Source organism: Myotis brandtii, unplaced genomic scaffold (genome assembly GCF_000412655.1).
Source record: "Myotis brandtii unplaced genomic scaffold, ASM41265v1 scaffold1733, whole genome shotgun sequence".
Lineage (NCBI taxonomy): Eukaryota > Metazoa > Chordata > Mammalia > Chiroptera > Vespertilionidae > Myotis > Myotis brandtii.
In genome coordinates, this window is record NW_005356400.1 from 580,121 (window position 1) to 592,548 (window position 12,428).

The 12,428-nt window shown below is 56.4% G+C and overlaps 3 protein-coding genes across 3 annotated transcripts in view; 1 reads left to right on the top strand and 2 right to left on the bottom strand.

Moving 5' to 3' along the window:
- GMNN (geminin, DNA replication inhibitor) overlaps positions 1–1,500 on the top strand; it is a 6,444-nt gene extending 4,944 nt beyond the window's left edge. The window contains exons 4-5 of the mRNA XM_005863145.2: positions 23–133; positions 1,089–1,500. Coding sequence (XP_005863207.2) covers positions 23–133; positions 1,089–1,205 — 228 coding nt within the window. The 3' untranslated portion in view covers positions 1,206–1,500. The remainder of the gene's footprint in view (positions 1–22; positions 134–1,088) is intronic.
- Positions 1,501–2,874: 1,374 nt separating this feature from the next.
- LOC102261353 (chromosome unknown open reading frame, human C6orf229) lies at positions 2,875–5,259 on the bottom strand. The gene is made up of 2 exons (XM_014537146.1): positions 4,738–5,259; positions 2,875–3,341 (listed from the first exon to the last, which is right to left on the bottom strand). Exons 1-2 carry the CDS (start codon positions 5,000–5,002, stop codon positions 2,917–2,919), a joined length of 690 nt encoding a protein of 229 aa, XP_014392632.1. The 5' UTR covers positions 5,003–5,259; the 3' UTR covers positions 2,875–2,916.
- A 330-nt stretch (positions 5,260–5,589) lies between these two features.
- Positions 5,590–12,428, bottom strand: part of FAM65B (family with sequence similarity 65, member B) — a 31,906-nt gene continuing 25,067 nt past the window's right edge. The window contains exons 17-22 of the mRNA XM_014537144.1: positions 12,368–12,425; positions 11,434–11,592; positions 10,750–10,952; positions 9,874–9,957; positions 8,868–8,958; positions 5,590–7,253 (exon numbers count right to left, since the gene is read on the bottom strand). Coding sequence (XP_014392630.1) covers positions 7,153–7,253; positions 8,868–8,958; positions 9,874–9,957; positions 10,750–10,952; positions 11,434–11,592; positions 12,368–12,425 — 696 coding nt within the window. The 3' untranslated portion in view covers positions 5,590–7,152. The remainder of the gene's footprint in view (positions 7,254–8,867; positions 8,959–9,873; positions 9,958–10,749; positions 10,953–11,433; positions 11,593–12,367; positions 12,426–12,428) is intronic.

Here is a 12,428-nt window from a genome sequence, read left to right on the forward strand (position 1 = left end):
ACTGAGCTGCCCCACGCCTCAGCTCCACAGAGAGATCGAGCAGAAGGCAGGTGAGATCGCCCGCCTGCAGAGGGAGAACCGGGAGCTGGCGGCGGTGGCGGAGCACGTGCAGTACATGGCGGAGGTCCTGGAGGTGAGTGTCCGCCAAGCCGAGCGCGAGGACCCTGTGGGCTCTGGACTCGGGCTCCGGGGTCCTAGCTCCCCACCCGGGACGTGAAGGTGGTGAGTAAGCAGCGAATTGGTGCTGTGGGGTCTTCGCTGTCCTCAGCCGTAAAGCGGGGTCGCCGGCCCTGCTCTAGGTTGTTATGAGAACGAGTTACAGAAGATGGACGCTGAGAGGTGTCTCGCTGAGAAAGTAGGGAAAAGCCTTCTCTTTCACAGCCGACGCGTCTTAGACAGTTTACATTTAACGTTCGTGTGTTCATAGAGCTGCTCCTCGGAGCACGGGGAGGGTGGGGCTCCTCTGACTTTGTTTAAAATTGGGAAGCCAGCGTGACCTTCCTGTGTTCATAGAGCTGCTCCTTGGAGCACGGGGAAGGGTGGGGCTCCTCTGACTTTGTTTAAAATTGGGAAGTAGCCTGTTTGTAAGGATTGACCTCCTGACTGTTCCCTTACCAGGCTTAGCCTAAAACCTAAGTTTTAACACTTAATGTTGTTTACAAAAAGGCATCTTGCTGATGGGATGGGAGATTTCCAAATGAAACACTTTTTGTACTGAATTGCTTGCATGTTCGGGCCGTGACAGACGTTAACATTTGAGGTTCTCACCTGGTGATGCTGTCATGGCCGCCTTGGCTGCGGAGTGTGGTCCCCAGCGGGCTGGGAGCGCGGGGCCGGCCTCCCTGCCTTAGGGGAGGGCTCGCTCATTGAAGAGCCAGAGCCTTAGAAGGGAGCAGGTCCGTCAGCCACGTGACTTGGCTGCGGTGTGATCCAGCGTGGGGGAGACGGACAGGCCTGGGTGGTGAGTGGGTTCAGCTGAGACAGTCTGTAACCACCTCGTTACAACACCGAGGGTCACGTACCGCAGTCAGATCACGGGCTTGGGTTGTAAAGTTTTTATAATAAACACTTGGCTCATTCTTTAAAAGCGGCTGAAAGGAGACGCTCTGGAGAGCTTCGAATCGCCGGACAGCGAGGGATCTGACTCTGAGTCTGAGAAGGAGGCGGGCGAGGATCCTGAGGCGGAGGCCCCAGCGCGGGCGTGAGGGCCAGGGCAGCCGTGTCTTCCTCCACGGACGCCCGGCCCGGCGCGTGAGCTGCGCAGAGACTCAGAAAAGACGTGCCCAGGTACCGCCACGACGGTTCTTGGTGGCGGAGCAAATAGCTGTGATGCAGACGTCTTGTTTGAGCCCTGGGACCCTATCGTGTTAAAATACAAATACTGTATGTTTTAATCTATGGTGTTTTATGTAAATAACATTTTCTCAGATGTCAGACACAACTTGTGTACATGATAAATAAACTTCGTTTCCTAGTGAGCATATGTGTTTCTTGGAAAAACGAAGTCTAAGGAGTAAAATTTGTCCATTTCTCTGGTTTTATATCATTTTCTCTCTACCCCTCTGTTGTCTGGGAGGAAACGAGGAGAAAATGAATTTGTCCCCCTTAAGAGGAAATGGTTGAGGTTTGCCTCCCCAGCTGGTTGCCCCCCGGCTCAGGGTCGGACTGTTGATTTCCAGGCCCCCTGGCCCCCGCTCCTCCTGAGGGTTTTGGTAAAGGCCGTGAGGAGGTGGTCTCAGGGGCTTCTTGTGCGTCCGTCCCGCCGATGGGGATGGTGACCAGGTGCACGCCCAGTGACGAGATGCAGGAATAGCTGAGGGTTCTGAAACTATTCGAGTTCCATTAGATACAGCACAGAGCATACGTATAGGCTTGGTCAGTGTGGCTCGGATTGAGCGTCAACCTATGAACCAGGAGGTCACAGTTGGATTCCGGGTCAGGGCACGTGCCCAGGTTGCAGGCTCAATCCCCAGTGTGGGGCGTGCAGGAGGCAGCTGATCAGTGTTTCTCATGAATGTTTCCATCTCTATCTCCCTTCCTCTCTCTCTAAAAAATCAATAAAAACATAGGTATTTTTTAAAAAACATACAATATGGAAGGCATAAGAAGTCAGAGCCAGGTGAAATGAATGAGGAGTTTCCCATAAGTCCGTTCTTCAGGAAGACAAGGACATGGGAGCACGGTGTGCCGAGGCCACGGCCTTGGGACAGCGTGTTCTCTGAGGCGCACGGCGTCTGTAAGGGGCAACGGAGCCATGTCGTGCATCAAAGGGTCACTTAGGCAAGGCCTTTGTCGCCTGGAAACTGAGTCGATCGAGAGAATTTGGAAGACTCCTTCAGATGATGAATCTAGTTTTCAATTAGCTACCAAACGTCGCAAGCAGGGCCGTCTGATGTGCCAGAAGCTCATGTTCTGGCAGCCAGAGAACCACCTCAGCCCAGGACACAGGGCTGGCGGAGACAGAAGGGGAGGGGCGCCCGTGTCCAGCACCGTGGTGGGTTTGGCTTTTCTGGGTGCCTTGGCTTAGTATCTAACACCCCATGAATCTCACCAATGCCCCTGGCATCTTCCCCAAATTCCCATTTTATTACCTTCATCTGCAGGAGGTCATTTTAAAATATATTCTTACTGATTTCAGAGAGAGAGAGAGAGAGAGAGAGACATCAATGATGAGAGATTCATGGATCGTCTGCCTCCTGTACGCCCCGTACTGGGGATCGAGCCCACAACCCGGGTAAGTGCCCTGACCGAGAATCGAACCCCAGGACCCTTCAGTCTGCAGGCTGGCGCTCTATCCACTGAGCCAAACCTGCTAGGGCTCAATGGGAGTTTCCAACCACCTAAAAAAAGACGCCAGGGAGGGACGTATGGGCTTTGAGCATTTATTTCTGTGTTCCAGGGCCCTCTGGCGGTGCGTCAGTGCCTGTGGAAACCGATGAGGAAGTAGAGCACCTCAGCGAAGTTCTCGGGCCAGCCCGCCCAGTCCTTCTGCGCCAGCGCCTGCAGTTGGTACTTGAACTCGGAGTGCTCCCTCAGCTCCTCCATGTAGGACAGGTTGTTGCAGGTCATGACGGACAGGGTGTAGCACGCCCAGAACTTCACCAGGAGGGTGTTGTTGACGTCCGTCTTGCTGGACTCGGGGACGTTCCCAAAAATCGCCATGAGAATGGGGACGAGCTGCAGGAACTTGGCCCTCCTCTGGGTGATGGGGTTCAAGTAGCACCAGCAGGCCACGCTCTGGAGCAGCAGGATCCTCACCTCCGGGGCTGCCTGGGCGCTCTGCAGCAAGTGCGCCACTTCTTTCATGTGCTCGGCCGCAAACTTCGCGGCCGTGGGTCCTCCTGGAAGACAAGCACCTGGGTTTCCAGGAGCACTCGGCAGGCCTGGTGGCCAGGGACGGGCGGGGCGGCTCAGCTGTGCCTATTCTTGTTGCCACATACAGACGCTCGGGCCTGGGAACGTGTGTGCTCGGGAACTTGGGCTCTGGGAGGTCCCTGCCTGCCGAGGTCCCCGTCCTCAGGCACCCAGGAGGCCTGGGTTCTCGGGCATCTCCCTTGTGGTCTCCTTTCTGCTTCTCCGTCTTCAGTACTTGAAAAATCACCAGAGCGTTTGCCCCAGCCAGTTTGGCTCAGCGGAAAGAGCATAGGCCTGGGGGCTGAAGGGTCCCGGGTTCGATTCCAGTCAAGGGCATGTACCTAGGTTGCAGGCTCGATCCCTAGCCCTGGTTGGAGCATGTGCGAAGGCAACCCATCGATGTTTCTCTCTGTGTCTCCTCTCTCCCTTCCACTCTCTCTAAAAACCAATGGAAAAATGTCCTCCGGTGAGGATTAAAAAAGAAAAAACAGGAGAGCAGTAGAGCAGCAACGAGAACCCCAGAAGGCTGAGCTGCAAAGCCGGGGCTGGTGGTCGGAGAGGTTTCTCACAAGCTAGCCGCCCGCCTCTCTGCCCTTCCCTCCTGTTCCAACCCCCTCCCAGCCCAGCTCTTGCAGGCCTGGGACCAGCGAGGCCATCCAAGCTTGTCCTGGCTCTGCCCCCTGACCCCACCTGGTCCTGCACCACCTGGTCCTCCTCCTGACCCCCAGCTCTTCCTCATTCCAATCTCAAACGCCGAGAAGGGAGGAGCCGGAAGGCGCCGGGGGAGCTTGTTAGAGGTGAGGCGCGAGGAGCAGCCTCATCGCTGGCCGGATTCCAGCCTGGACTTCCCACCTGACTTACATTTCTCTTACATCCCAAGAATGTTCTCATCAATGTTAAAGTTTTAGCTGAGCCCAGCCGGCGTGGCTCAGTGGTTGAGCAGTGACCTATGAACCAGAAGGTCACAGTTCCATTCCCAGTCGGGGCACATGCCTGGGTTGCAGGCTTGATCCCCAGAGTGGGGTGTGCAGGAGGCAGCCGATCAATGATTCTCTCTCATCATTGATGTTCCTCTCTCTCTCTCTCTCTCTCTTTCTCTCTCTCTCTCTCTCTCTCTCTCTCTCTCTCTCCCTTCCCCTCTGAAATCCATAAAAATACATTTTAAAAAAAGAATCCTTTGTACCAAATAAATTAACCAAAAAACCAGATCCTTAAGGAGAAAATAATCAGTAATGTCTTTGGTGGTACAAAGACAGAAAACTGATAATTTAGGCAAAGGAAGTGTTTCTGGGGTTTTAAGACGAGCCCCGTGAAGACCCTGACTTAGTGTTGTAACCAGCACACGGGGTGTGAAACAGGGACGGCAGCCCTGGAGGGTCGTACCTGTGAAGGCCAGCAGTCCGATCCTGTAGGCGGCCTGGGCCCGCTCCTCGATGGCCAGGGATTTGTTCCTCAACGTCTGGCCAAGTGCCACGATTTTTCCTTTATGAAAAAAAGTCTGGCTTGGGGGGATATGTTCTTCCTCCTCCTCAATGAAGAAGCCCATAATATAGACATTCCAGAACCTCCGGAAGCACTGGCCCAGCCGCACAGCATACTGGTAAACGGGACACTCGTACTGCACAGAAGGAACATGGGCCGTGGCCATTGTGTGGACAGGCCGGGGGCTCCCGGTCCACTGCGCGCCAGCGGCCACAATAGTTGAGAACTCTGGAACGCATCACCTAGCAACCGAGTCTCCTGGACGACACGGGCTGGGGAGCAGAGGGTGCTGCCTGGGGTTTGGGCTGAGAACACAGATGAAGGATGATGCTTCTTACCCTCCAGGAGCTCAGAGTCTTTTTTCTCCAAGTAGCTTCATAAAATGCCCGAGGAGTGCTGGCCGGCGTGGCTCCGTGGCTGCATGTTGGCCTGTGAACCACGAGTTCACAGTTGGATTCCCGGCCGGGGCACAGGCCCAGGTTGCAGGCTCGATCCCCAGCGGGGGGCGTGCAGGAGGCAGCCGATCCATGATTCTCTCCCATCATTGATGTTTCTATCTCTCACTCCCATTCCCTTCCTCTCTGAAATCAATAAACATATATTTAAAAGAAAATATCCAAGAAGCAAATATTACTATCCCTAATTATGGATGAAGGAATGTCAAGATCAGAACAAATTCCAGTGGGGAACGAGGTGTCGTGTGTATGTACCGACTCGCGAGGGCATGTGAAAAAATACAGTGGACTCTGGGCCTGAGACCAGAGATTCAAAAATAATTTTTATTTGAACGTCCAGGATGGGAACAGTGACGGATACAAATGCCACAAAACAACGCACCCCCTCAACCAAAACAAAATGCAGATGTGAATACAAAAGACCTGGAGTCCGTTGCTCATGCAATATTCAAAATTCTTTTTAAAAAACACACACCACAACCAACAAAACACTTGGTAACATTTGGGATTTGAGTTTTCTATAAAAAAAAAAAAAATTCTCTCCACCATTTCTCAGGGACTGCAGCTTATGCAGGCTATCCTAACTATAGACTGTACAAGGAACTTTTCAAAGGAAGGACATAGGCATATATATAATATTTATAAATATACAAATAGATATATATATATACACACTGTAACTTCACAGTCCCAAGGACTCTTTGCCGGGAAACCCGGCAGACACCGTGTAAGTTGAACTAAGAGCTGCTGTAAAGGTCTGCTGACGTGTAGATATTTAAAATGACACCTCACTGGCATTTTATACAAACACATCTGGAGTACAGTTCAAGCTACACTCACACCTATTAGATAACTTGGCATATCCCGCCCCGTATACGCCTAGAAGGAAGCCCCATTATGTACCAGGAGCTCCTGAGCGGGCGTGGACTTTAGCGACTGGGTTTGCTCCCCTGGTGGGAGCGGTGAGGGCGGCTGCTGTTCTATTTGGCCAAGGGGTCCCAGCAGGGGGCAGTCACCACCCCAGGGGGGCAGCCTTCATCCTGACCTCCTGGGGTTGTCACAGAAGCAAGGACCCCTTTTCAATGTCTCTCCAACTTGCTCGCGCTCGCGCCTCAGGGAGCGCCCAGCTTTTCTGAAGCCATGGCTTTGGGTTTGGATTGGTCTTAGCGGCCAAGTACCTCTATAGAAAAAGATCATAAAAAAAATGGCTCTTGTTTGTTCACAAATAAAAGCGGACGCAATGCGTGCCTTTGTGTTTAAGGAGTAGGGGGGTGATCTCCTAAGGCCGTCTGCTCCTGGTCACCTCCCCATCTTCTCGCCACCGTGGAAGCACGCTTCGGGAATTCTCAGGAGGAAGAAGAGGAACAGGCGGCACAGTGACACGTGACGTGTGACAACATTGCGCTCTTACAGTGCGGGGCCTACCGGTCCCGCAGGCAAACTTTTATTGGGAGCAATTCTTTTTGTGCTTTTCACTGAAGGTAAAGTTAGGTGGCTGGTGGGGGTGAGGGGTGGGGGCCCTCAACCCTGAGGACACGACGGACGGAGGGGACTGCAAGCTGTACGACATTTACCCGCGTCTCACAGGACGGCCTCAAGCTCGCAGAACTTCTGGAAAGGTACGAAGATGGCTGTTTTGAAATCCCACACGTGTCAGAGACGGCGGGCTCTGTTGACTCGGCGCTGCCCGTGGTCGGCGCTGTGACTGACCTCGTACGCTGCACACAGCCCTCTCGTAGCGGGCACAGCTCGCGCTGGGCGCCAGGACCGGATCGAGTTCTGTCTACACCGCGGGAGGTTCCCGGCGACATCTCGCGCCTCCGGGACCGCGGGGCCATCTGTGACGACAGCTGTTGGGTCATTAAAAGGCCGTGGCCACCTCGGTCCCGTGACGGCCTCCGACGTGGGCGCAGTCCCGGGGGAACTTGTCCAGCTGCTCGTAGGCCAGCCGCCCGTCTTCCCCTGGATGGGAACGCGAGAAACGGTACCAGCATCAGCTCAACGCTCCCGCTGTCACCACGTCAGGAAAGGAAAAGTCACCTCTCTTGTGAACGACACTGTTTCTCTCTTTGGAGCGGAGGCCAGAGCCGGGAAGCGGGCAGCGGGGAGGCGAGAGGTCTGGGGGCACGTGCCGTCCGTGAGGTCACTAAGCAGGTTTATTCCTGCAATGCCCGGGGAATCTGCTGCAGGCGGGCGCGGCCTCCACGCGGCGGGTCCCGGCCCCTGGAGCATGCCACGTCCACACGGCTTCTACCGCTACACGTCTGTGCTGGCGCCTACACGGTCCTTCATAGAGTCACACTCAGGCTTCCAAACGCCAGCCAAGTGACCGTGTCAACGTGGTGACGCGCCCACCGCCCACCACGGGCTCAGGCTGTCAGCAGGCGGCCCTGCACGGCCAACGTGTGTCAATTACTTGACTATTTTGTTCCATTTTTCCTCATTTAAAAATGTTACCAGCAAGTGGGAAAGTGAGGGCGAGACGCTTCCGTCCACTTAACACAGAGACTAAGGACAGAGTCAGCTGTGCTCGGCCTGGCTTCATTGTGAAGGCCCGGCCGGCGAGCTCTGAACCAGGAGGTCAGCGTTCAATTCCCGGTCCGGGCACAGGCCCGGCCGGCGAGCTCTGAACCAGGAGGTCAGCGTTCAATTCCCGGTCTGGGCACAGGCCTGGGTTGCGGGCTCAGTCCCCAGTGAGGGAGGGGCGTGCAGGAGGCAGGAGCCCAGACCCCAGCTCCTGCCACTACGGTGTGACTTCCAGGCTCTTAATCCGAAATCCTGCCCAGACTGAGGAGCCATCCTGAAGTCTCCCAGCCCTCACCCTCCACATCCAGGGGGTCAGGACAGGAGCCGGAGAGACATGGAGACTGAGGAGTCCTCATGCTGGGTGAGTATGAGTGTGTGTGTGTGTGTGTGTGTGTGTACATGTATGTGTGTGCTCGCGTGCATTATGTGTGAGAGTATATGTGTGTGTGTGTTGTGTGAGTGTGTGTACATGTGTGAGTGTATTGTGAGAGTGTGTGTGTATGTGTGTGTGTGAATATTGTGAACGTGTGTGTGAGCATGTGTGTGAGCGTGTGTGTGAGCGTGTGTGTGAGCAGGCAGCCATGGGGGGACTCGCTACACGGTGCACAGGGAACCTCCCCCGACAGCTCTGTGTAAGACCCAAAAGCACGCAGCCCCGTGTACACACTCACCCAGGGACAGGAGGGTTTCGGAGGCCACGTTTCTGAGCTCCTCCGTGTATGAGTGTGTGTGTGTGTGTGTGTACATGTATGTGTGTGCGCGCGTGCATCGTGTGTGAGAGTATATGTGTGTGTACTGTGAGAGTGCGTGTATGTGAGTGTGTGTACATGTGTGAGTGTATTGTGAGAGTGTGTGCGTGTATGTGTGTGACAGTGTGTGTGTGTGAATATTGTGAACGTGTGTGTGTGAGCGTGTGTGTGTGAGCATGTGTGTGAGCGTATGTGTGTGTGAGCAGGCAGCCATGGGGGGACTCGCTACACGGTGCACAGGGAACCTCCCCCGACAGCTCTGTGAAGACCCAAAAGCACGCAGCCCCGTGTACACACTCACCCAGGGACAGGAGGGTTTCGGAGGCCACGTTTCTGAGCTCCTCCGCATCCGACTGGCACAGGGTCACCAGCATCTTGATGCTCTCCGTGGCCTGCGGGGAGGGGCCGTGCACAGCGTGAGCTGACATCTGTCCGGGGCCGGGCTGTCCTACCCGGGCCCCCCCAGCTGCGTGTGGGGAGCAGGTCCCGGCTCCTGGGCGCCACCCCACGGGAGGGGTGAACTCCCGGATGGAGCCAGGTCCCCAGCGGCAGTAGCCCTGAGGGCTCCGTTGTATTTTATTGTGGTTTATTGTTTATATTATTCATAGACATTTGAATTGTCTTACGAGCACGGGACCGCAGTGGAGGGCGGCTGGGTTGCCCTCTCGTCCTCCCCTCAGACTGACCAGTCTCGCTGTTTGTGACTACATCTTGGTGACTGGAAGGTGAGCCCGTTGGCGCTGGGGAGTCAGTGCTTTTCATCCCGTGTGGCTCCCAGGAGGCCGCCCCCCCACCCCGCAACCGGTGAAGGCCGAGCTGCCCCGGGGAAGCCGTCACGGGGCCGGCTGGACCCACGGGCACCCTGAGGTGCAGTGCTGCGCACAGCGCACGGGGCCCCGCTGGTGTTTTGGACACAACGCACATTAGTGCGTCATCACAGCCTCTCTCTTTGGGGATCAGAGACACTTTTCCAGGACTGAGCCGGAAGGAACAGAGCAGGAGGGTCTGAAACGTCACATTTTGTTATGTTGCAAGAAGAGAAAAAAGGACTCCAAGCAACAAACAGGGCAGAGGAGACCAGCAATGCCGCTAACCGGGCCTGCACACGCACACGCGCGCGCGCGCGCACGCACATGCACACACACACAGCTCAGTCCTGCACCACAGACAGACAGACAGACACACACACACACACACACACACACACACAGGGCTCAGTCCTGCACCACAGACAGACAGACAGACACACACACACACACACACGCAGGACGCTGTCCCTGCTCAGGGCTCAGTCCCGCAGGCCTCACCTGCAGGCTCTGCAGAGCCAGGCACGCCGCCTTCTGCAGCTGCAGGTCGCGGGCGGTCAGGGCCTCGCAGTAGTAGAGCAGGGCCTGGCGGGAGGAGGGCAGTGAGCACCTGGTTTTAGGGTCCTCTCCGTTACTGCCTGACAGGGACCACAGCTAAACCATTCGCTCTGCATTGCCTTCTGAGCCAGAAGCCCATGAAAACTCATGCTGCTAAAGGAGCTGTCGTTTTACATTTCCTATCCACTATGTGGATCCCGTATGCCGGGCCAGGCCAGCGGCTCTGGGAGGATGAAGCTGGAAGATGCACGGCCATGAGCCCAGCTTTCGGGGGACGTGGGGCCCCGCAGAGGCGCTCGGGCTAGTTAGAAGGAACCGTGCTATTTCACAGGAAACCTACAGGGCGCTCACCAGAGGGGATGCTTATGCTTTGAGAGAGGAAGGGAGGGAGAGGGAGAGGGGCGGGGACGGAGGGAGAGGGAGGAAGGGAGAGAGAGAGAGAAGCATCCATTGGTTGCCTCCTATACGCACCCCAACTGGGAGTCAAACCCGAAACCTTTGGGTGTACAGGATGATGCTCCAACCAACTGAGCCACCGTCCAAGATACAAATTCTTGCCTGACCTGTGGCTCAGTGGTTGAGCGCCGACCTATGAACCAGGAGGTCACGGTTCGATTCCTGGTCAGGGCACATGCCTGGGTTGTGGGGTGTATAGGAGAATGTATCCATGATTGTCTCTCATCATTGATGTTTCTCTCGCTCTCCCTCTCCCTTCCTCTCTGAAATCAGTAACGAATACTTTTAAAGACGATACACATTCTTCCTATAGAAGGTGACAGGAGGAGCAGCGTGGGGCTCGGCCAGGGCTCCGCAGCCTACCTTCTCCCTGAAAGGCTGGTTCCCGGCGGCCGCCTCCAGGTACAGCCTCACGGCCTGGCTGACGCCGCGGTCGGCCCCGGTCAAGAGCAGAGCCAGGGTCCGGAGCACCTCCTGCTGGGCCGGGAGGCTGCTGGGGGCCAGGCCGCTGACCGCCTGGCGCAGCTTCTCGTCCCGCAGCGACTGCAGGCTCCGCACCACGGAGACTGGGGAGGAAACGCAGAGGAAGGCGCTCAGCGAGCAGGCGCAACCAGCGGCAGAGCCGTCCGGGCAGACCAGTGCGTGACAGAGGGGGCTTCCGCTCCGAGGACAGGGCCCATCAGTGCTGTGACTGTCAAGGCCAATGAGGCGCTTGGGAGGAGAGCGGGCGTGGTCTCCAGCCCATAATGGCCCCGGAATTAACTGTTGGATGAACTAAACCGGCAAATAAAAAAAATACACAGTAGTCTGGCCGGCGGGCTCAGTGGTTGAGCGTTGACTTGTGAACCAGGAGGTCAGGGGTGGATTCCCGGTCAGGGCACATGCCCGGGTTGCGGGCTCCATCCCCAGTGTGGCAGCCGATCCATGACTCTCTCATCATTGCAGTTTCTGTCTCTCTCCCTCTCCCTCCCTCTCTGAAAGCAATAACATATAAAAAAGAAGGCCACTCCATGTCCCTCCACCACCCACGACCCGGGAGCAGCCCACCTTGTCCCGCCAGCTGGCGCACGTGGCCCTCCAGGCCGCCAACCCCGGGGCCGGAGAAGTAGCCGTGAAACTGGAAGACGGTGACCACCTCGGAGGCCAGGCTGGGGGGCAGCAGGGGCTCCGGCCGGTCCAGGATCTGGGCCACCAGCGTCCGAAACACTGTTGAGGAAGAGAAGACACAAGGCAGCCGTTAGGAGACTCATTCATTCATTCATTCATTCATTCATTCGTTTTCTCACTGTGGAGCAGGACAGAGCGAAGTCGGCCAGTGGACTAACCCCAGGCACAGCGGGCGACCGGTGCCGTCTACACACCTGCCCAAGGGCCGTTTAGATCACAGTACAGGTCACAGCTGTGCCCCACGAGGTCACCGTGAGCCCCGTCCCTGCCTACGAGTCAGCTCAGCCTGCGCCCCAACTTCACTGCAATGGATGACGCGGTGAGCACGCTAGGAGCTGACTCCTTTCACTCATCAAAAGAGCTGAGATTCATACAAAACGGAGCCTGTACCCGAAACTCATTCTTCTTAAAATCGCCTCCCAGCCCCCGAGGGTGCGGACAGATGACAGCATCTGGGCTCTGATTCAGGGGCATTTGAGCTGCTGCGAACTCTGTGTGCACGTCCCTCCTTTGTGAGCATGTATTTCTCTTGATCTCTTCCGGAGCGGGGTGCTGGCTCCCAGGGGGGCGGTTTACTGAGTGTGGGTAGAACTGCCCATTTTCCCAAGGGGTCGCCACACCCGCGGACATCGGGGTTGGGAGGTGCCCACCCAGCGACATGGGAAGGCAGGGCTTCCCCAGGTCCCTGCGCTGTTCTGAGTCAGCGCGTGCTCCGTCTGGTTTCTTAGGTCTCACTGAGGGAGGCCTGGCGTCCAGGGTGGCGGCGGGCGGAGGAGTGGGGACCCTGAGACAGACCGCCCCCCACGGTGCCCACCTGGGTCTGCCAGGCCCGGGTAGTCTGCGTTGACGGCGCCAGCGAAGCTGGCCTCCAGCTG